The following is a 22,495-nucleotide window of genomic DNA, read 5'->3' on the forward strand; positions in this document are numbered from 1 at the left end:
TTCTAAGATCAGAGGAGAACATCCAGGCTGTCTATCTTGACTTTGAAAAGACTTTCAACATTGTTTTCCTTAACTGTCCAAAAAACAAACATTCAGTACAGTCTAGGTAGGTAGATTGATCTGAAAGGCTAAAATTGTGATGCCAATTCCATCTGGTGGCCAGTTGCTAGTGGATTAACTTAGGGGCCGATGCTGTGTCCAATACTGTTTAACATTGTCATCAATGTCCTGAATGATGTGATCTGGGAATGTTCTCAGCAGGTTTGCTGACAACATAGAACTAGGAGGAGTAGTTGACAGCCTAGATAGATGGTCGCTGTTGTTACCCTCAATATCATTAAATAACTCTTTGTCATACAGGGACACACTACCATTTCACTTTCATTGCCTGTCTCTTCTGAAGAGTTTATAGCTATCATGTTTCTGTGGTGGCCACTATGTCATGGCTTCCAGCTCCATCTGTTTGTTTCACATGCAGTGTCTATTAGTGTAAATATGCTCCCATTGCTCTAAAGGTCTTGCCACATATTTGCAGGGACAAATCCTAATTTCTATCTGGCTGTTCTCAGGTGCTCCTGTGATTGCTAATTCATCAGTAACTGTAGCATCTTTGGTGCCACACAGGTCTTTGTTCTCTTCCTCTACTGGTATGGAGAGACTGACAAACCTCACCAGAAGATCATCTCTCTGTGCTGTTATTGTTCTTATTTGTATCAACCCTGGTTTTGTCTGCTGCCCCCTTACAATCTGGTATAAAACTCATTCACTGAGCCCTGATAGCTCCTGTGCTAGGATTCTTTCTCTTTGCTACAGATGTGTCATAGAACTGACCAAGTTGGAAGAGACCTCCAAGATCATCCAGTCCAACCTAGCACCCAGCCCTATCCAGTCAAGTAGACCATGGCCCTAAGTGCCTTATCCAGTCTTTACTTGAACACTTCCAGGGATGGTGACTCCACCACCAACCTGGGCAGCCTTTTCCAATGGCAAATCACTCTCTGCGTGTAGGACACATATCCTACCGTGCCTGCCACTTCCCTGCCCCCTTCTGGGCTTCTCCAATCAGCAAAGCCCCAAAGTAAACAAAAGAGCTTTGATAAAAAGTGTGTTCCAGTGGAGCTAGCCTCAGTACTGCTCTCTTCCCGAATCAGGGAAGAACGGCAATCCCGTCCATTGCTACCAGGCCTAGTCTCCTGTAAACTGATCCATGATTAAAGAACCCAAAGTCTTATTGAAAATGCCAGACTTGGAGCCAGTCGTTGATCTGCTGGCTCCTCCTGTTTATTCTCTCACTACTTCCTGCAACTAGGGGAGCAGAGGAGAACACTGCCTGTGCTCCCAGTCTCTAAACTAGTTGTTTGGAGGCCCTGAAGTCTCTCTTCATTGCTCTTGGACTTCTTGTTATTATTTCATCCCTGCCTACCTAAAAGATCATCAGTGGATAGTGGCCTGAAGGCTGCAACTAAGGAAGGAAGCATCATCTTCATATCACTAATCCAGACCCCTAGCAGGCAGCAGACTTCCCGAAGATATGGGTCTGATTTGCCTACTGGGCCTTCTGCTCCCCTCAGAAGAAAGTCACCTATGACAATGACTCATCTTTTCTTCTTTATTGAAGAGGTTTCAGTATGGTGTGTAGACTGACTAAACCTCTGCAACTCCTCCAGTCTAGATGAACCATCATCCTTGTCATCATCTGCTTCCCCTTGCAGATCATTCTACCCTGCAAAGCCACTTGAGAAGGTGGGGTGGTTACTGGGGAGACTTCTCCATCATTGGCTGTTGGACTGGGCAGAAACTTGCTGCCATTGCCTGCTATTCTGCTTGGGTCTTTCCTGTATCCAAGCTTGCTGGATTTAAAAGCTTTTTTTAATATTTTCTTTAATCTGCAAAACCAAATAAAATAAGAAAAGGGTTTTTTTAAGGATACTGTATATGCAACAACCTCAGGAATACTATACTCATACTTACAAATAATACCTCCTGCCTCCATTTCTCAGAATATTCTCAATGCAGTGCATTATACTTTTGTTTCCTATAAAAACAACATTGTATATTTAACAGTTTTTTTTTCACATAAGACTCTTATATTTCTGCTATATCTGCATTTTAGAGACCTTAGCAGAGCAGCATTCTGGACTTGGAGTCTAGGCTCAGGCCTGAACTACAGATTATTGTGCAGGGTTATCTGTTTCTGAAAGAGAAAAATGTCACAGTATCATAGTATCACCAAGGTTGGAAGAGACTTTACTGTGTGCCATGTTTAGTCCACTTTTCAAGGGCAGAATGTTACTGAAAGATGACTTTGAGTCACAGCACTACATTTGGAAGAGATCAACTCTCCATAGTGCTCTCAGAGGCAGCCTGAACCTTTTTGAGGAAAGCCCATCAAAAATAGGTGTACAATCTTCCAAATTCCCAATGAGGCAGTTTGAGGAATGAGACTTAATGTGTTGTTTGTGGGTGCTAGCTTAGCTTACTAGAAAGGTGCAGGGTATGCACCTTTAAGCTTATCCCCAGCAAAACTTACTTCCTGAGGAGAACTAAATCCTAATAAAGCAGGCAAAACAGCTTTTGGTACACTGACTGGTTGTCATCATGTTGGCTTGCTGAAAAATCTCTAGAATGGCTGAAATGTAGTGAATTAAAGCAAATTTGTGTCTGTGAGGCATTACAAAATGATAATACTTTAAAAAAATAGAGTATTTCTATGAAAGTATGAGCTGACTTCTTTAAGGGGAGGGTCAAAGGAAGGAAAAGACGTGGTTTACCTTTTAACTAACATGGTAATTGTTTTAATAATCAAATAAAAGGAATATTCCTTATTTTCTTTGAGTTGCATTTCAAATGTATTTTACATCCATTTGTTTATAAGAGAACTTTAGGTGTGAGTAGATTGTATGTATGTAAGTTAATTGTGATCTCTGCTGCATCATGGTTTTAGAAAGGACAAGGTGCAGTGCGAGCTGCGAGGTATGGACACTTGGCTGCTGCAGGTGCTCATGTTGCTGAAGGTGGGCTCAATCCAAGTCAAGGCGCTGTCCTTCGAATCGTTTTGGAAAATCCTTTCTACCCAATTACTTTAGAAATGCTGCATCAGGTAATAAAGATTGGAATAGTTAAAATCTGTTCAAACATTGCTGCTTTTTAAAAAGTACCTATTGATCTTTAAACCATTTGAATGAGGACTATCACTTTAAAGTTATTTGTTGTTATTTAAGTAACTAGTCTTAAATCAGTTTTGGGGAAAAAAAAAAACCCAGAGTAGACAGCACATCTGCCCTCAGCTTTTCATGCTGTCTTTCATTTGTCCCTGTGGAAGCTTGAGGTGTTACTTCTAATTTATGCCCACATAATGAACTAGTGAAATCTTGGTTGTTAATGAATTTGTGGACTGCTGGTTTAGAAGTCTTTGTACCTTTTGTGGTTTGAAGTGTGTCTTAGGATTTTGTATTCACTTCTGTAATTTGATGCAAGAGATGTAATATACAACTGGGGTTGCTTGGACATTTAAATGTTTTTGATTGTTCATCAACTCTTACAATGCTGTTTACTTTAACCATCTCTGAAGGCGTGGAGTAGTGGTTGGCTGTAGCTATGAGAGACATGACCGTAACTCCTGCTAAGAGTTACACTACACTGGTGAGAAGTATAAGTTTAAAGACAAGAAATTTACAAGACTGTTTCTTTGTGCCTGAAGGATTTGTTAGTATTTTTTCAGATATTGCAAAAGGTTTCACACCTGAAGCTTTCATAATTAGTAGTAAATTTGTGCAATAAAAGCCATACTCCAAACAGAATGTTCTTAAGTTCATGTGTTACGAGACAATTTGAATGTTTTCACAAGAGCATGTAGTCCTCAAAGAAGATTTTTTTTTTTTTGCTGCTCTCTAGCATCTCAAACAATAGTTGTTAATAATACTGTATTTTTCCTCTTAACTCATAATATTTCCCCTTTTTCTGTATCTCCCCTCACTGTATAACTGGTATACTGTCTGCCACTGATCTAACTATTTGCCTCATCTAAACTTTTGCTTGTGTCTGTGAGTTCTGTTCACTCATTGAGCTCAGGCAATGTACTATGTCAACTGTTTAAGATTGTTAGTGTACTTGGAATAGTCTGAGAACAGACCTTCTGTGGCCTGCTAGTTTAGTAGTGCAACAGCAGTTCCTGGATCTGTTTTTGTGTGGAAGAGGAGACACATGGTAATTTACATTGTTTGGGTTAATGTTTCCTTCAGTGCAGCAGAATTGTACTTGCAGCCTTTGCGTTGCCCGGTGACTCTCACTTGACTGCTTTTGCAATAGATCTGTGAAATGCAGCAATATTTGAGAAAGGAGCTTATTTGGATTTCTTAAAAGGGAATGGTTGTTTCTAATCAGAGCAGCACTTTGTTCCTGGTAGCTACAAAACAACATCACTTTATAAGTGTGATAAGGGTAGCAGAAATGAAATATTCACTGGTAAGTTTAGTATCCTGTGGAAACCTAGTATGCAGGCTGTCATCTAAAACTTCATGGAATCCTAGAAAGGTTTGGGTTTGATGGTACCTCCAAAGGTCACCTATTCCAACCCCCATGCAGTGAGCAGGGACATCCTCCATGGGATAATGTTGCCCAGAGCCTTGTTGAGCCTGACCTTGAATGTCTCCAAGGATGAGGCCCCAACTACATCCCTGGGCAACATGTACCAGTGTTCCACCACTCTCATGGTGTGAAGAACTTGCTCCCAATGTCCAAACAAAAACTACTCTTCTCTAATTTAAAACTATTACCTCTCATCCTATCACTGTAGGCCTTTCTAAACAGTCCCTGTCTTCTCAAGAAACTAAGATTTTGGTTTTTTTTTTTTTACCTTAAAAGTATTTATTACAAGAAACAGAATACTCAATGCTATCTTCGCAGAGACAAAATTTATATATATATATACAGTGGGGTTTAGGTTTAAAACCAAATTGGACTACTTCAATTTCATTCTCTTAAAAAGGTCCTATTTAGTCTCCTGACTGAACATGGGAAAGTATTTGTTCAGAAGCTGTATTTAGGCTTTTGTTAAGGGGAAGTACTTTATGAACAGGAACTCAGAGACTATTTTAAAATGCTGTGAAAAAAGGTTTCTGTTCTGTCTTCTACCACCAAATGATGACTGCAACCTAAAAATCTTGTTATTAAGAGAATGAAAAGCTAGATACAAAGTGTTAGGACAGTATGTCTTGTATCCATGGTTCTGTACCTTACAGGCTGACAAGAGATGCTTATTGTTTTCTCTGCCTTTCTTTCTGTCCTAGGCTTAATGCTTGTCTAGGGGATTCTGCTTTCCTGACTTTGCATGGATTCTAGCAATGCTGTCAACACTTCCCCTAATCATCTTTCCTCTTCCACTGTTAATTTAGACATATTTTTATCTGAACTTCCATGATTGTCCTAGCTGTAATTTTGTCTTTATGCTCTTTATGGCTTTGCTTTTGTGTAGACGGTTTCATGTAGTGCACACTCTCCCTTCTGGGTATATGTATGTATTTCACTTAATCCTTTAATTTTTTTTTAAACCAATGCCTTGCATTTACAGTAAATCAAATATCATTCAATGGTAAATCAGTGGAGTAGGTCCTAAACTTGGTCTTTGTCTCATTTTCTTCTTTCTTTGTCTTCTGGTTTGGGCACTGGGTCTGCATAGTTAATTCATAGGCACATCAACTGTTTATATTTTTCATTGTATTTTTAATCATTGTTTGCAGAATTTATTCTAAGGTTAGAATGCAGAGCTGGACACCTTGAAAGGTAGTTGGCAACCCTTCTTTCAACTGAGTTGTAAAAGTCCATGTCTGAAATCTCAGCTTTAATTATCCACAGTTTCTCTGCAGATACTGGACTAACATCTGGCCTAGCCTTTTCTGCTCTCAGTTGAACATTCTTTGCTGAATCTTTAAGCAAAATTTCCCCCATATTTTGTACCTCTTTCAAAAAAAAATTCTTTATTTGAGAGAAAATTCTGAGTTCACTCACTTTTCCATTCATCTCTTACAAAAGAAACAATATTCAGAAATTTATGTGGAGTTCTAAATGCTAGTTTTTAATGTGCACAAATTAATGTTTCTGAAAGTCTTTGTTTTTCCTTTCTTAGTTTTTTTCTAAATTTGGATCTGTTTTGAAGATTATCACCTTCAGTAAGAACAATAAATTCCAAGTTTTGCTCGAGTATGCTAGCCCAGTGAATGCCTGTTGTGCCAAAATGGTAAGTGCAGAGTATTCAGCTTGTTGTATTTTTTGTGTTCCCTTCACCTTCAGCCACCTTTCTGAGCATACCTGCTTTTTAAAAAGAGATTGTAAAATATTATAGTATCATTTAAATCAGGAAAAAAGGTTAAGATCATCGAGTCCAACCATTAACCCAGCACTCTCAAATCCACCACTAAACCATGTCCCTCAATGCTGTGTCTACACATCGTTACTTTCAGAGACGGTGACTCCACCACTTCCCAGGGCAGCCTGTTCCAGGACTTGACAACTCTCTCTGTAACAAAATTTTCCTAATGTCAAAACTAAACTTCCCCTAGCACAGCATGGAGCTGTTTCCTCTTGTCTTAGCAGTTGTTACTTGGAGAAAAAAGACTAACACCTCTCTGCAACCTCCTTTCAGGTAGTTGCAGACTGTTATAAAATCTACCTCAGCCTCTTTTTCTCCAGACTAATTGTGATGGTTTCAGTGTTCCCCGTTCCCCCCCCCCCACCCCCCCCCCACTTAAGAAAATACCCAGACTAGTCTCAGTCGGCTCTGGGAATATAAATGAAGCTATTTATTTACAGCTAGCACAATATACAAGCAGATATTTACAGTATATACAGTTATATACAGAAATACACAAGGTAAAAAGGTAATACAGAAACACAACAGCCCTCCCAGAAATCTGAGTCCCCAGCAGGGGCTCTCAACCCCCCCTGCACCTTTCCCCTGCCCTTCTCAACCTCACCCCAGCCCTAAGGAAGAATAGAGTTTGGCCAAGAGGTTGAGAAGCAAAGATGGGTTAGGCCAAATGGAAGGTGAGATTAGGGAGATGCAGCCCAAGGCAGAGTGAGTGAAAAAATGGAAAGAGTGTTATCTAATGTTTTCATTTCTTCTTCCCAAACTCCTCAGCAAGACTTCTGAGTGAAGTGGACATCACCATTGTTTCCTTTTCACAGCCTATGATCTAGTTCTTCTCACCAAAACATTCTATCTAGCTTCAAACTAGCACACTAATCAACCCCAGTTCCCTCAGCCACTTCTTCTAATACTTATGCTCTAGACCCTGCCCCAGGGAAAGTCTCCAAATTAATACCACTACTCTGATTTTTGTATGTTGAGTGGGAGACAAGTAAGATTAGAAGCACAGATGAAAACACAAATCATACTTAGAACTACGTTTTTTTTTTTTTTCTGTTGACACAAGGTGGCATACTGCTACTAATTAATGGACTTACACTAGTGCTCTACGGAGGATGCTTAGGGGCAGTAAGGATAATGGCAGTATAATTATCTGCTTAGTGTTTGAAAGTAGCACCTTACAATCAGAAGCTGAGGTGGGAGCAGTCAACAGCTTTTTGCCAAGGGGAAGTCATGTTTGACCAACCTGATAGCCTTTTATAAGGACATAACCAGGAGGACAGAAGATGGTAGAGCAGTGGATGTGCTTTATCTTGATTTCAGTAAAGCATTTGACACCGACTCCTACAGCATTCTTCTGGCTAAACTGAGGCAATGTGATCTGCATGATCAGGTAGTGAGGTGGACTGCAAACTGGTTGAAGTCAGAGAGTTGTGGTCAGTGGGATGACGTCTAGTTGAAGGACTCTGTCTAGCAGAGTCTCTGAGTCAAGGGATCACTATTAAGTAGATTCATCAATGGCCTGGATGCTAGAGTGCAGCATCATCAAGTTTGCTGATTACACAAAACTGGGTGTAGTGGCTAACACACCTTAAGTCTGCACCACCACTCAGTGGGACCTAAACAGGCTCGAGAGTTGGGTGGGGAAAAATTGAATGAAATTCAACACAGACAAGTGTAGAGTCTTGTGTCTGGGAAAGAGCAACCCCATGGATACTGTAGGCTGGGGACTGACCTGTTGGAGAGCAGCTCTGGAGAAAGACCTGGGGGTCCTAGTGGACAACAGGATGACCATGGACCACCAATGTGTCCTTGTGGCCAAGAAAGCCAGTGGTATCCTGGGGTGTATTAGAAGAGTGCAGCTAGGATGTTGAGAGAGGTTCTTCTCCCCCTCACTGCTTTGCCCTGATGAGGCATCTGGAATATTGTGTCCAGATCTGGGCCCCTCAGTTCAAGAAGGACAGGGAACTACTGGAAAGAGTGCAGCAGAGAGACACAAAAATAATTAAGGGAGAGTGGAACATCTCCATTATGAGGAAATGCAGAGAGAACTGGGTGTCTTTAGCTGGGAGAAAAGAAAACTGAGAGGTGACCTCCTTACTGTTTATAAATATGTGAAGAGTGTCAGGAGGACAGAGCCAGGCTCTTCTCAGTGATGTACAATGAAAGGACAAGGGGCAGTGCGTGCAAGCTGTAGCATAGGAGGTTCCATGTAAATACAAGGCAAAACTTTTGAGGGTGACAAAGCTCTGGAACAGGTTGCCCAGAGAGGTTGTGGAGTTTCCTTCACTGGAGATATTCAAACCTTGTTTGGATGTGTTCCTGTGACCTACTGCTCTGGCAGGGAGGCTGGACTTGATCTTCTGAAGTCCCTTCTAACCCCTGATGTTCTGTGATTCTCTGGTTTCTGTTTGGATAGAAGTGTGGAGTGAAAATAAAGCAAACTCAAATTACTGTCAGCCATTGTGTTTTGTCTTTGAAAATGTAATTATTTTCCTTCAGGCTCTGGATGGCCAGAATATCTACAATACACGCTGCATTCTGCATGTTGAATTCTCCAGGTTACCCAACCTTAAGATAAAGTACAACAATGATAAAAGCAGAGATTTCACCCGCTTTGACCTTCCTCCTGGTGATGTCCAGTCATACATGGAGGCACTGCCGATGGCCCCTACCTTTGGTAAGACACCTTCACTTCTAGGGGTAAACAATAAGATCATTATGCACTTATGCTGTGGCATCATTGCAGGTTTATAGAAAGGTAAAGTTTACTTACGTTTCTGTTTGTTTGTCCAGGAAAATTTGTTTGGAAAGCAGAAAGTCTGAGTCAAGGTGAAAGAGTATCTGAAAGTATAAGATGAGAAATGCTCTTGGGCAGATTTATCCAAAGGCTGCATTTGTAAAATGCTGTGAAATATCATTGGTACAGGTAGCATAATTAATACTGTGTATCAGAACAGTCGCTGGCAGTCACCCATGACTGACCTTGGTTGCCTAAACCTGCTTGAGAACAAGTGGTTCAAGGCAGTTAGCTCTTGCTAATATTTTAGCCTCAGTGCTTGCTGTTACAAACACAGCTATCAGAGACGTAGAAATGCTGTGCTTATTTACATATGTTTCATAGCCAACTTCTCAAAGATAAAATTTTGGAACTTTTCTTGAATTTTGGAGGTCCTTTTCATGGCATAGAGGAGACAGTGTCTGCTTGAAGCCACACTGAACAGAAACAGCTCAGGCATGCTCATTTAATCAATTTTGCTAATAATACGAATCACCAAACAGAGTAATCTGATAAGTTGGCTGAAGGACTCACAATGCAGTTTGAGCAATTTTAGCTATTTTCCTAATTAGATTCACAAGATATATCTGGTTGGAAGAGACCTGCAAGATCATCCAGTCCAACCTTCAATCCAGCACTGAAGGGTCAACACTGAACCACATCCCTACATGCCAGGTCCACACACCACTTGAACACCTCCAGGGATGGTGACTCCACCACTGCCCTAAGCAGACTATTCCAGTGTTTGAGAACTCTTTCACTGAAGAAATATTTCCTAATATCTAGCCTAAACCTTCCCTGGTGTAGCTTGTAACCACTTCCTCTAGTTCTGTCTGGTCCTTGACATCAAGGAGAAGAGTCTGTCCCCTTCCTCACTCCAGCCTCCCTTCATGTAGTTGTAGAGAGTGGTCCTTCCCCTCAACATTCTTTTCTCCAGACTGAACAACCCCAGCTCACCCAGATGCTCCTCACAGGCCATGTGCTCCAGGCTTTTCATGAGCCTCATTGCTGTTCTCTGGACATGCTCCAGTATCTCAGTATCTTTTCTGAAGAGAGAGGCCCAGAACTGAACACATCCCCAGTGCTGAGTACAGGGAGATGATCACCTCCCTTTTCCTACTGGTCACAGTGTTTCTAATACAAGCCAGGATGCCATTTGTTTCTTGGCCACCTGGGAACACTGCTGATTTACATTGTCAACTATTAATACCCCCAGGTCCCCCTCCAGAGTTTCAGTTTTCCAACCACACATCTGCAAGTCTGTAGCTTACCATGGGGTTGTTGTGACTTGGGTGCAGGACCTGGTGCTTGGACTTGTTGAATTTCATACAGTTAGTCTTGGCCCATTGGTCTAACCTGTCCAGATCCCACTGCAAAGCCTCCCTACCCTCTAGCAGATCGACACAGCCACCTAGCTTAGTGTCATCTGTGAACATGCTGAGGGTGCACTCCATCTCCTCGAGATCATTGATAAGGATATTAAAGAAGACAGGCCCCACTACTGATCCCTGATAAGCATTACCTGTCTTCAGCTGTTGAATAAACATGTAAGTGCCATTCAGTTGGTTGGAAGAGTAGTAAGGGCTGGGAAAGGAGACAGAGAATCATAGAACTATTAAGATTGAAACAGACCTCTAAGATCACCAAGTCCAGTCTTCTACCTCACACCTCCATTACCACTAGACCATCTGCTTGTTTTTTTGATCATCCTTAGGGATGGTGAGTCCAGCACTTCCCTGGGCAGCCTATTCCAGTGCAAGTCCCCATTTTTCCTTGTTTTCTGTGCTAACTGTGGCATACTGGGTTGGTTTGATTTTTTTTTTTTTTTTTAAGATAGCTTGCTTTGGTAGCTTAGATTGGAGAGTGAAAGTGACTTGTACTCAGTACCTTCCTGATTGTTTTTGCTGGTCCACTTAAAGGCAGGCCCTAGATCTTTACATAATGTACAACTATCTTTATAATTTTGTTGAGGGCTACTACTTCATCATAGAAATGTGCCATTATAAACCTGATACATTCCAATTAATTAAACAACTTGAAGTGTCAACAAAAGGGGAAAGTACAATTAAGAGTAGATTAAGAGTAGACTGGCTGCAGGACAGAGGTTGCAATGTATGCATGCTTTTGGAGGATAACTTATGCATGTCTCTCATTTTCCTTCCCTCTCTTCCAAGCTTGTAATTGCTAGCAATCCTGTTTTCAGTCCAAACATTTACTGTAATAGCAAGAGTAGCAGAGATGCTGCTGCAAAGAAGAGTCAGATGTCTCTATAAAAATGTGTTTGTACCATAGTGACATTGAAGGAGCTGCGTTGATGTTTTTCAAATAGATGTAGATTGGGAGGAGCATGCTCCTAGCCTCTCTGACACTAGTAACAACATGCATGTGTTGCCAGAGGCACATTCTGATAGCCCTCAGATGCATGACATGAGGAAAAGATGTTGAGAGCATGTCAGCACTTACACTTCCTACGTTTTTACTAATGGGCATAGTTTGGATGGAGGATTGTAAGATAGAGCAGGTAATTATCAGAGTTTTTTTCTGTAGACTTGAAGTTACCTTGAAGTTATCTTAACAGCAAAACTGAACAGCACTTGAAACTTACTTTCTCCCATTTTTTTTGTTGTTTTGTTTTGCTTTGTTTTTGTTGTAAAAGACACTGCATTATAAACAAGCAGATTTTGTGAATGTTTTGCACTTAGAGTTCTGTCACTCAGTGAGCATAAACAGAGAAACACAAATCAGCTTGCTTCAAAAGCTGGTTGCTAGCCATGAAGCAAGTCATTTGACACATGGGGGGAAAAAAAACGCCAAGCGACAAAGAGTTCTAGATCTTTCTGCATTATCTTTGACAATTTTTACATGCCTGATCTTGGTATCAGTATGCAACATGCAGGTTTTATTTGGCAGAATAAAAGAACTTTATTTCTTCATTAATGTTTCCATTAGCATTCTTGGATTGTGAATAAGTGATTAATACCTGTATTGCTATAACCTGACAGTATAAAGCACTGGTGGGTGCATTTCAAGAACATAATGACTTAGCTTTGCTGTGATAGATGTATTTTTTTTGTATCAAAGACACTTTGTTGCTACAGATAAGAGGAGGTGTAATGTGATGCAGTATTCATGAGTACTTGGTCTGTGGTGTCTGTTGCATTCATTGGTTTTGTAATTCAAGTGGATATTTTATGGTATTGTCCCAACCCTGTCAATAACCATCTGTTAGTGGATGTAGCTATTTTTTTCAGTGGTGGAGTTTAAAGTAGTAAAACAGACAAATTGCCAGGCTTTCAGGGTGTGTTTGACAGCTGTACTTGCCCCATTTGAAAAAGGCTCATTTGTATTAACATACAGAAAAAATCCACAACTCAAGCTCCAGTAAAGTTTACGTTCTATGAGGGGTAGCACTTAACTCCACGTACTAATGGGAAAATGACTGAGCTAGCTTTGAGGCTGGGATTCTACATATGCTGATATTCCAAATATGTTTAATGCTTGTGATTGCCAGAAGAGCCATAAATAACACAGGTTATTTATGAACTATTGCAATCTGGGAAAGTGCATCTCCATATACCCCAAAATATGTATAATTTATGTATCTTAATAGATAGTAAAATTCAGAACCTCAGATTCATTGTAGTTGTTTGTATTATTTAGCCCATGATGCTTTTTAGGAATATTTAGGAAAGAGTTGTAGCTCACCACTGTGAAATATCTTTGAATGTATTTGCTTCCAAGAAATGTCTAGAATGCATTTCTGTTGTGTGAGTAAGGACTGTGGAATACTGCACCACAGGTGCCTTAAGTTTAACAGATACTAATCTGTGCTGTGCTTTCCTATTCAAGCTTGTCTGAATTGTGTTTTGCTCTGACTTCACTTTAGAGGAGCACATTGAGACTGATTGGAATGTTTGCATTTGCCCCTAAAAGAGGCTGAAAATGGTTAGACACAGAATGCTGGATTTCCATTAGACTTTTTTAACCCAGATGTTTTGTAAAAGATGTAATCATGGATCCAAGTCAGAAATAGCAGCACTGGAAGCTGATTCTCACTGATGAAGTCTCTCTTATTTTCTAGAAGATTTAAAATCAGTTTCAATTAGATGTCTTCTCTCTCCAGCCGCTCAAAATACCATCCTCCCACCATATGCAGGGGCTGCTGGATTTATGGGCTTTACTCAGGGTTCTGGTAAGTTTCTGGTTTTGGGGCTAGAGGTCTGTCTTGTGTTCAAAGCAAAATATTTTCTGAAATATTAGTCTGAAAACAATGTTAATTTGAGTCATTCTGATTCTCTTTCTCATATTACTGAGTGAAATTATTTTCTATAACACAAAACTTATATTGGTGTAGTTTATCAGTTAATAAGTGAAGAAGTTAAATGCCATGCTAAAACTCTTCAGAGACAGAAGAAATTAAGCATCTTTTTTTCCTATGAGTTGTAAGACTTCAAAAAAAGACTCAAAATTAAAGTAGTATGTATCCCCCTTTTGGCTATCAAATAATAAATAGATCAACTTCTAGACTTAGCTATCTTTTGCTTTCTAGCACAGGATAAACTTTAGTGCTAAATTACTTTTCTTCTTTCTTGGGCTACAATTTATGTCCCTTTTTATTTGGGTCTGTAAGTACAGCTGATATTTATTCATCTCTGGGAGGAAAGTGCCTCCTGCTTTAGTGATTGGACACTAGGAGTAATTAAATTCCTGAAAAGCATTTTTTATTGAATGTTGATGCTTTCGCCAAGCATAGCTTGCCTTTGTCTTCTGAGATGCCTTTTCCACTTTGAGATGTTAAGTGATGTTGTTAATACCCTTCCAGGTATTCCAGTTCCAGTACTTTCTGGAGTAATTGGCTCTGTACCAGTCACCACACCAGCAGTGCCTGGGCTGAGGGCTGTTCACAATGTTACCGGTATTCCTGGAAGTTCTGTTTTACTGGTGAGAAACTTCAACTCTGAAGTAAGTTTGGGTAATGGAACTGATGCAAGTATGATCTTGTGCCAGCTGCCAAAATTCCTTCTTGGAAAGCTGAAGGTAAAAGAGAGGAAGTCTCTATGCTGGATAATATAAAACCCAGGACAACTCTATTTTTGTTTGAGTTACAGTTTGCAATCATGGTGAGATTTAAAAACTCCAGTCAGCAGTGATAAGATTCATAACACAATTTATTTCAGAAAACCTATGGTAGCAATGTGGTTAGTAATTAGAGACAAGCATAGGGTCATACACAAGAAACCTTGAAAAATGCAAACAACACATGTTAGGACTAAACTTTCTGGTATCTCTGTTAGTATGACCCCTCTGTGCGTGACTTTAGAGAAGCCAAAGACTCTTTCATTTGTTATGAAATATGAGAAGTTATAAAAACAGGAGGGAAGAGAAAAAGAGGTAAAAGCATGCCAAGTCAAGTACCTTTCAAAGCACTGATAGGATCTTCCTAGTTTTGTAGCTTCTCCCAGGTTGGAGAAGAGTGACATAGGTGCACATCCCTATTGACATCATTGTAGATCTGTTTTCAAATGTTAATAAATACACATGTTCATTTTTCATAGTATCACACAGATCTTTTTTGTATGTTGGAAGTAGAATTGCCAAGTACAACTTGAGTAGTTGATTTTATTGTGGAAATTACATTGACTGTTGTGTAGGCTTACTCCTATTACTCAAATACTACACATTGCTCTGTGCTTAATTAAAAGCAATGCACATCTCATAAAAATAAATAAATCATGCTTTACCAAGACCATTATTTAAACAACAATTCTACTTGACTGTTGATAAGCAGTTCTATTACAGCAATGTGAAAATCTGTATTTGTGTGGTTTACACACTCATTAGATTCTCTTAAGCATAAAACTAAGAAAATTAGGAGTTATTGACTAGATTGAAGTTTATAACTCTGTTGACCACTTCATTTAATCTGTAAGTAACTGCTGTGTTTCCATTCTTGTACTGATAGCTGAATTCCACAGCTGCAGGTTAGGACTGCAAAACGAGTCAGGTTTTTCCCCCCCTGATTTGTTAATATATCTTATAAATTAATTTCTGGTGATTGCTGTGGATGTGCTTTCTGCAGCTGCTTATTCCAGATGATTCTCTGAGTGTTAGAAGAGTGTATTTTTTTCAGAACTAAGTATGTGTAAAACGCAAGTCAAAACTATTTTTAGGGCATAGTTTCTTAATTGTAGTATTTGTCATGTAGAGTTTTGTGCTGCAGTGTGTTATACAACAAATATTAAATACTGCTTGATTTTTTTTTTCTCTTAATAGGGTAAAAAATAAGAACATACAATATTAATTGTTGTAAATTCATATCATGGCAACTGTGTAACACTAGTTCTTCAGTGGTGGTTGTCTGAGCATTGTCACATTTTTTTTCGTGTGTAGAAAATCTGGCTGGATGTATTTCAACTTATATTTCTCCTCTGTTGCAGGTTTTCAGTGTGCATTTGAACATTACAAAAGCTTTTAAATTATCTGGGTTTATTTTAAAATAACCCTTTTTTTTTTTCAGAAATATTGCAGTCTGATTTGGTTAAGAAATGTCTTTAAATAAACTCGTGCTGAAGTTAAGCATTAGGGCCAGAAGAGTAAACTGTAGAAGCATTCAACTTCTACCTTTATAGGATTTGTTCCTTATTACCAGATGCTGATGATAAAAGGTCACGATGGGCTTACACTTAGGCTGCAGTTTCTTCTGTTTTAAAGTATCTTCGGTACACATTTCAGATTTTGTGACTTGAGAAGGAAGAGGTCTAGAGAGTATTTTTAGTACTCATTGGCTGGCAAAACTTTTATCTCATTTGAATAAAATTTGGCTGGATTAGGGTGTAAACTATCTCCTTTGGTGCTTGAGGAGATGATCGGTACACCAGGATTTAGTTAAAAAATAAAAGAAGAAGGTTATTTCTTTCAATGTTTAGCTTTCTGTTTACAGCTCCTAATTTAACACGAATCAAATGTCTCTGTATAGAATATGTTTCATATATAAACAATTAAATGGTGTATGTATTACTTCAGCATGTCACGGTCACATACACAGTTGGGAACACAAGCGCATTTTGAACCAACTGTTTTTGGTTTTGAAGGTCTTGTCTACTGTTTGGAAAATGTAGAGAAGCTCTTGATTGATTATTTTTCCATTTCTAGTATATCAAGTGTCTTTTATTTTTCAGGGAGTGGATTGCCATCTTGGAAAGAAAAAGTTCATGTAATCAATCCACTTAAAATATTAGTAACTTCTTCAGCTTGACAGACTAAGTCTTGAGTGCTGAAAATACATGAGCTGAAGTGTTAGCTTTTAAAAATATGTTATATGTGCACAGCAAATAGATATTGGCAGGAATGGTAGACACTGTAGTTATTTCGTAGTGGCAAGTTTCAATGAGTGTGCTTATGGAATAGATGTCTTTATTTCCACAAATTTAAAAGTAATATACTCATTTTATCATTTAAACAGGCCATCACAATACATGGACTTTTCATCCTGTTTGGTAAGATACACTAAATACACCTTCAGAAACTGGTGGGCTGGTTAATGCAAGTTCCATTGTTCTGTCTTGGTCCAGAAAATACACAAAATTACATGCAGTTTTTAAAATGAAGGTCACTTGAATCAATAGTTTTAAGTCACAGGTACCAAAAAGGCAAAACAGTTGCAGTGTCAGAAAAAATTTAGTGTGCTGAGATATATACCACAAAGTATGAGAAAGCAAAGTAAGAAGAAAACCCAAAGTTTGCATCAGAGGAAATGCAGTACAGAATCAGCATGCACATCAGTTGCAGAGGACAGTGTTGTCACAGTAGTATTTTATTATGCCTCTAATAAGAGGGCTTTATGGCTCTGTTGCACTGTTTAAAAGCTGAACCATAAGTACACAGAATTCTACCAGGATCCTTGGCTGTTTACACCATTTCTGGCCCTCAGAATGTAATACATGAACTGGAAAGCTCTCCTCTGCAATAATATTCTAACCAACCTCTAGTGAGATGATTATTCTTTGTAACTTTAATGTTAGTCAAAAGAAGCAGACTTGCCCTTGTGCTGTTTGTAGAAATGCACTGGACACATTTCCTTTCTGGATTTCCTAGGTGTGTATGGTAATGTGCTTCGTGTGAAGATCATGTTGAAGAATAAAACTGCTCTGGTTCAGATGATGGACTCAGTCCAGGCTCAATTAGGTACTGATCTTTAAGCACCATTATACTTCAAACTAGCATTAGTGTCACATCTATGAGTAATTTGCCATCTGTCAGTGATAATCATGAGCAAATTACAAAGAATCACAGAATGTTAGGGAATGGAAGGAACCTGTAAAGATTATCTAGTCCAACCCACCTGCCAGAGCAGGATCACACAGAATAGGTCACAGAGGAATGTGTCAAGATGGGTTTTGAATGTCTCCAGAGAAGACTCCACAACCTCTCTGGGCAGCTTATTCCAGTGCTCTGTCACTCTCAGAATGAAAGTTTTTCCTTGTGTTCCTTATGGAACCTCCTGTACTCTAGTTTACACCCACTGCCCCTTGTCCTTCCATGGGACATCACTGAGAAGAGCCTGTCTCTGTGCTCTTGACATTCACCTTTCACATATTTATAAACATGAATGAGGTCACCCCTCAGACTCCTACTCTCCAAGCTAAAGAGACCAAGTTCCCTCAGTCTTTCTTCGTAAGGCAGATGTTCCAAGTCCATCATTGTGATACTTTGCTACACTCAGAGCTGTCTTTGTATATGGTAATCATAGAATTAGCCAGGTTGGAAGACACCTCCAAGATCATCCAGTCCAACCTATCACCCAGCCCTATCCAATCAACTAGACCTTGGCACTAGGTGCCTCATCCAGTCTTTTCTTCAACACTTCCAGGGACTGCAACTCCACCACCTACCTGGGCAACCCTTCCATGAAGTTCTTTTCCTATAGTGGTTTAAAAACTTAATCCTTTGAATCTCAGTCTAGTAAATCTTAGGATTAAAACCTCATACAATTTTCCCATAGTTCATGCTACATCTAACTGGTTTTAAGGATAGTCAACTGCTTGTTACTGAACTACTGTTTTCTGTTTTCACTTTATTTAGACTGGGTATCATATTACATCCTTATACTTGTAGCATTGTATTCAATGCTATTGCATAGCCCACCTGGTAGACATGGAAGGTGCAGTTTAAATTCAGGATGTGAAATCTGACAGTAATTAGGATACAGTATTAATATTTAAAGAATTCTTTTTTCCCTACTCTCCCATTGTTCCTGTTCAATTTTATTTCCACTCTTTAGCTGTCAGCCACTTAAATGGGCAGCGGATTTATGGACAGGTCCTCCAGGTTTGCCATTCAGAGTATCAGACAATTCAATATCCTCAATGGGGAGAAGGGGACCACGAGCTGGCAAAGGACTATAGCAATAGCCCTTTACATCGTTTTAAGATGCCTGGCTCTAAGAACTCCCGAAATATCTCTCCTCCTTCTGACACCTTGCATCTCTCCAGCATTCCGTGAGTATCTACATCTGTGATCTTCTTGGAAAGATGTTTCTTAAGTTACAAAGTCTGACATAACCTTTAAATTTCTGTGGCCTTTTACAGTTTCCTGATAATTCAGGTCATTCCACTGTGTAATTAACAATAACTGAATACTGTAACTGTCACTTTTCTTGATTTTAGCAAAGAGAATAGCTGATGCAGTGCTCTTCTTTATGATTTTTAATATAATTTCCCTTTTATTGAGAATGGTCTTCTTTATGAGTGGTAATACAGTTTACATTTTATTGAGAATATGCATTTGTTTTTTATATATAAAGTCCTGTGCAGTACATTTTTTCAAAGATTAAAGACATGGTTTTTGAGATGATGTACTGGGGTTACTTTACAATGAAGTCATCACTGGCATTTTGTTATTTATTATAGGTAAAGTTTTAATTTCTACAGAATTTATCCTTCTTACATAGAGGGAAAGTTAATTGTTTGGGTTTTTTTTTTTATGAAGAAGCATGTTCTTTGAAACAGCCATTTTTCTTATCTAGAATCACAGAATCATTAAGGCTGGAAAAGATCTCTGATATCATCAGTTCCAGCCTATAACCTAACACCAAGACATCAGCTAAACCATGCCACCAGGTGCTACATCCAGCCATTTCTTAAAGACCTCTAGGGGTGGTGACTGCACCACCTCCCTGGGCAGTCCATTCAAGTGCCTAATCACCCTTTCTGTGAAGAAATGCTTCCTAATATCCAACCTAAACCTTGCCTGGTGCAGCCTCAGTCCATGCCCTCTTGTCCTTTCACTAGTTGCTGGGAGAAGAGCTCAACCCCCACCTGAATACAGCTTCCTTTTAGGCAGTTGTAGAGAGTGATAAGGTTGTTCCTTCTAAGTCTCCTCTTCTTCAGATCCCTCAGCCTCTCCTCATAAGACTTTCCTTCCAGCTCCCTTAGCAGTCTCATCACTCTCCTCTGGACCTGCTCTCGCACCTCAATATCCTTCTTGAAGTGAGGGGCCTGGAGTGGCACACAGTCTCACTTGAGGTGAGACCTCACCAGTGCCAAGCACAGGGGCAAAATTAAATCCCTAGTCCTGCTGACCACACTATGCCTGATACAGGCTGAGATGCCATTGGCCTTTCATGCCACATGGGCACACTGCTGGCTCATGTTCAGCTGTCAGCCAGCAGTCCCAGGTTCCTCTCTCCCAGGCTGCTCTCCAGCCACTTATCCCCCAGTCCATAGCGCTGCACAGACTTATTGTAGCCAAAGTATACAAGCCTGCACTTGGTCCTGTTGAATCTCATACCGTTGGCCTCAGCCTATTGACCCAGCCTGTCCAAGTCCCTCTACAGCATCTTCCTACACTTCAGGAGACTGACACTTCCTCCCAACTTGGTGTCATCTGCAGTGATGTCAGAAATGTGTGAACGACATCCAAACCTAAATTTTTGTCTGTTTTTTGAGTAAAGCAGAACATTTTCCAGGTTGGTATGAAGCATACTTGAAGTAGCTACAATATGAAAGGTCATTCTGAATGTATTGGTTTAATATCTTAAGTGATTTTTATGCAATCTGAATTTAACTGAGAGAAGAGTTAAGGAGGATTAAAAGCAGTACAACATACCTGAAATGTTATTGTGGCACACCGTAGTGATAAATTGTAATGTCAAGCCCCAGATCTTTGGACTGAATCCAAGATGGTGGAGATGGCTTTTACTGTTCAATTTTAATTTAGAAGCCAGAACTGAGATTTTGATAGTATCAAAGAACTCTGTAAGTTGAAATTTTGCTATGATTTTGATTTTTTTTTTTTTTTTTTTGGTGGTGGTGGTGGTGGTTTGTTGTGTTGCTTTTTTTTTTTTAATAAATAGGTGTTCTGCTACTGCTGATGATATGAAGGAACTTTTTGCAAGAACAGGATCTACTGTGAAAGCCTTCAAATTCTTTGAGTAAGTTCTCTTGGAAAAATATTGAGCAAACTTTCATCCAGAAAGATGGGTTAACTACTTTTGTTTGGGAAGTTCCACTTGTGTATAACTACAGGCAGAATTCCATATGTGTATAGCTGTAGGCAAAAGATGTACAGCTATACAAGCTTTTATGATCACTCTAATCTTAACATTTTCAAGTGGGATGGTATGTTAGCATAATTAAATGACAAATTCAGCATGTGTTCAGAGGTTAAGGACAGTAGGTATTTACCTCCTTAAAAAAGAAGTGCAGGCTGTATATATGTAAAATGTCATGTAAAGTATTACAATGAATCTGCTTAAGTATTCGCTGGGATTACTTGGTAATATTGTATTAGCATGGCCATAACTGTTAGAATAATCCCATACATATGGACTGTATGAGTGTTTTGTAGAGGTCTTCAAGCCTTATTTCAACTCTGTTTTTTGAAGTGCCTTGCAGTGGCAGGAGTGTATGGCTGTAGGCCATCCACCTGCAAAATTTCTATAGCTTTCCTATTTCCTTATTTTAGAAGGTGCATAACTAACTCCAGTTCTGTACAAATGTCCACTGTTTGTGATGTGGCTGCAGAATACTTGCAAGAAAACTTTTCTGTATTGGCTGGCACAATGAAAATGTGGTTAGGATTAATAATGGTTTTTATTGTACTTAGGAGAGATTGCAGAATGGCTCTTATCCAGATGGGCTCTGTGGAAGAAGCAATTCAAGCTCTCATTGAGCTTCACAATCATGACTTTGGAGAAAAACATCATCTCCGAATTTCCTTCTCAAAAATGAAAATCTGACATTTCTGTGAAGTTTCCTTTCAAAACTACAGTATAGCTTTAGTAAAACCTTTAGAGGCTGAAATACCTGTGACAATCTCTATCTCTTTAAAGAAAAAGCTCATTCATGCACGGAATAATTTTTTCTGATTTTAGCTGCCAATATGTGATCAAAGTTCAATATTCATACAGTGAAAGGATTCTTCTATGAAATTGTATTAGCAACAATATCTGTCACCAAACTGCCTACTTAAAATTATGAGAACATTCTTTTGGCTTTTGTGTGAATTCAGCCTTATTAAATACTTTAAGAGTACTTTCACAATATACCAAACAGAATAATTCTTACAACACAGTAGGTTTACTTAACTCTACACAGGTTAAACACTGATTTTAATGTGAAATATTGCTTGAGTTTCTTGAAGAAAAGCAAGCCAAGCATTGACTGTGAGCATCCTTTAAAGAGTATTTATGTTACCAGGGTGTGTACATTGATACTTTGGCAGTGCCTTCTTTGTGGAGTGAAAGATATTTTACAAGTGTCTTCATAGAACCATAGATTTGTCAGGGCTGCAAGGGACCTCAAGGATCATACTTTTCAAACTCCCCTGCCATGGACATTAGTAAGCACTAGACCAGGTTGCTCAGAGCCCCATACAGCCTGGCCTTAAAAACTTCCAGAGATGGGGCTTCTACCACCTCCCTGGGCAACCTGTTCCAGTCTCTCACCACCCTCATGGTGAAGAACTTCTTTCTAACATCCAATCTGGATCTACCCACTTCTAGTTCTTCTCCATTCCCCCTAGTCCTATCACTACCCAACATCCTAGAAAGTCCCTCACCAGCTCTCTTGTCAGCCCTCTTAAAATACTAGAAGGTCACCTTCTCTTCTCCAGACTAAATATTCCCAGCTCTTTCAGTCTGCCTCCACAGGATGTCTTCAAGATGTGGCACCAGAGACTTAGTTTGATTTAACCCTGGGATGGAAGCTTTATGTCTTATTTTTAATGTGAAGTGACTGGAATAGCATTTTTGAGAAAATAAGACAGAAAATAGACTGATTTAAAGAATTGCTAGCATTTTCTAGAGAAAAGAATTATTTATAAGAAGTTTTTTTTTTCTTTAGGTCATCTTT

General features: G+C 39.3%; 1 protein-coding gene across 1 annotated transcript in view; it reads left to right on the plus strand.

Moving 5' to 3' along the window:
* PTBP3 (polypyrimidine tract binding protein 3) overlaps positions 1-21,630 on the plus strand; it is a 44,199-nt gene extending 22,569 nt beyond the window's left edge. Inside the window, exons 6-15 of the mRNA XM_064176369.1 lie at positions 2,945-3,100; positions 6,125-6,235; positions 8,867-9,044; positions 13,267-13,335; positions 13,966-14,105; positions 16,606-16,639; positions 17,238-17,327; positions 18,424-18,640; positions 20,497-20,574; positions 21,249-21,630. Coding sequence (XP_064032439.1) covers positions 2,945-3,100; positions 6,125-6,235; positions 8,867-9,044; positions 13,267-13,335; positions 13,966-14,105; positions 16,606-16,639; positions 17,238-17,327; positions 18,424-18,640; positions 20,497-20,574; positions 21,249-21,381 — 1,206 coding nt within the window. The 3' untranslated portion in view covers positions 21,382-21,630. The remainder of the gene's footprint in view (positions 1-2,944; positions 3,101-6,124; positions 6,236-8,866; positions 9,045-13,266; positions 13,336-13,965; positions 14,106-16,605; positions 16,640-17,237; positions 17,328-18,423; positions 18,641-20,496; positions 20,575-21,248) is intronic.
* The last annotated feature ends 865 nt before the right edge of the window (positions 21,631-22,495 follow it).

The sequence above is a fragment of the Pogoniulus pusillus genome, chromosome Z (genome assembly GCF_015220805.1).
Source record: "Pogoniulus pusillus isolate bPogPus1 chromosome Z, bPogPus1.pri, whole genome shotgun sequence".
In the NCBI taxonomy this organism is placed as follows: Eukaryota; Metazoa; Chordata; class Aves; order Piciformes; family Lybiidae; genus Pogoniulus; species Pogoniulus pusillus.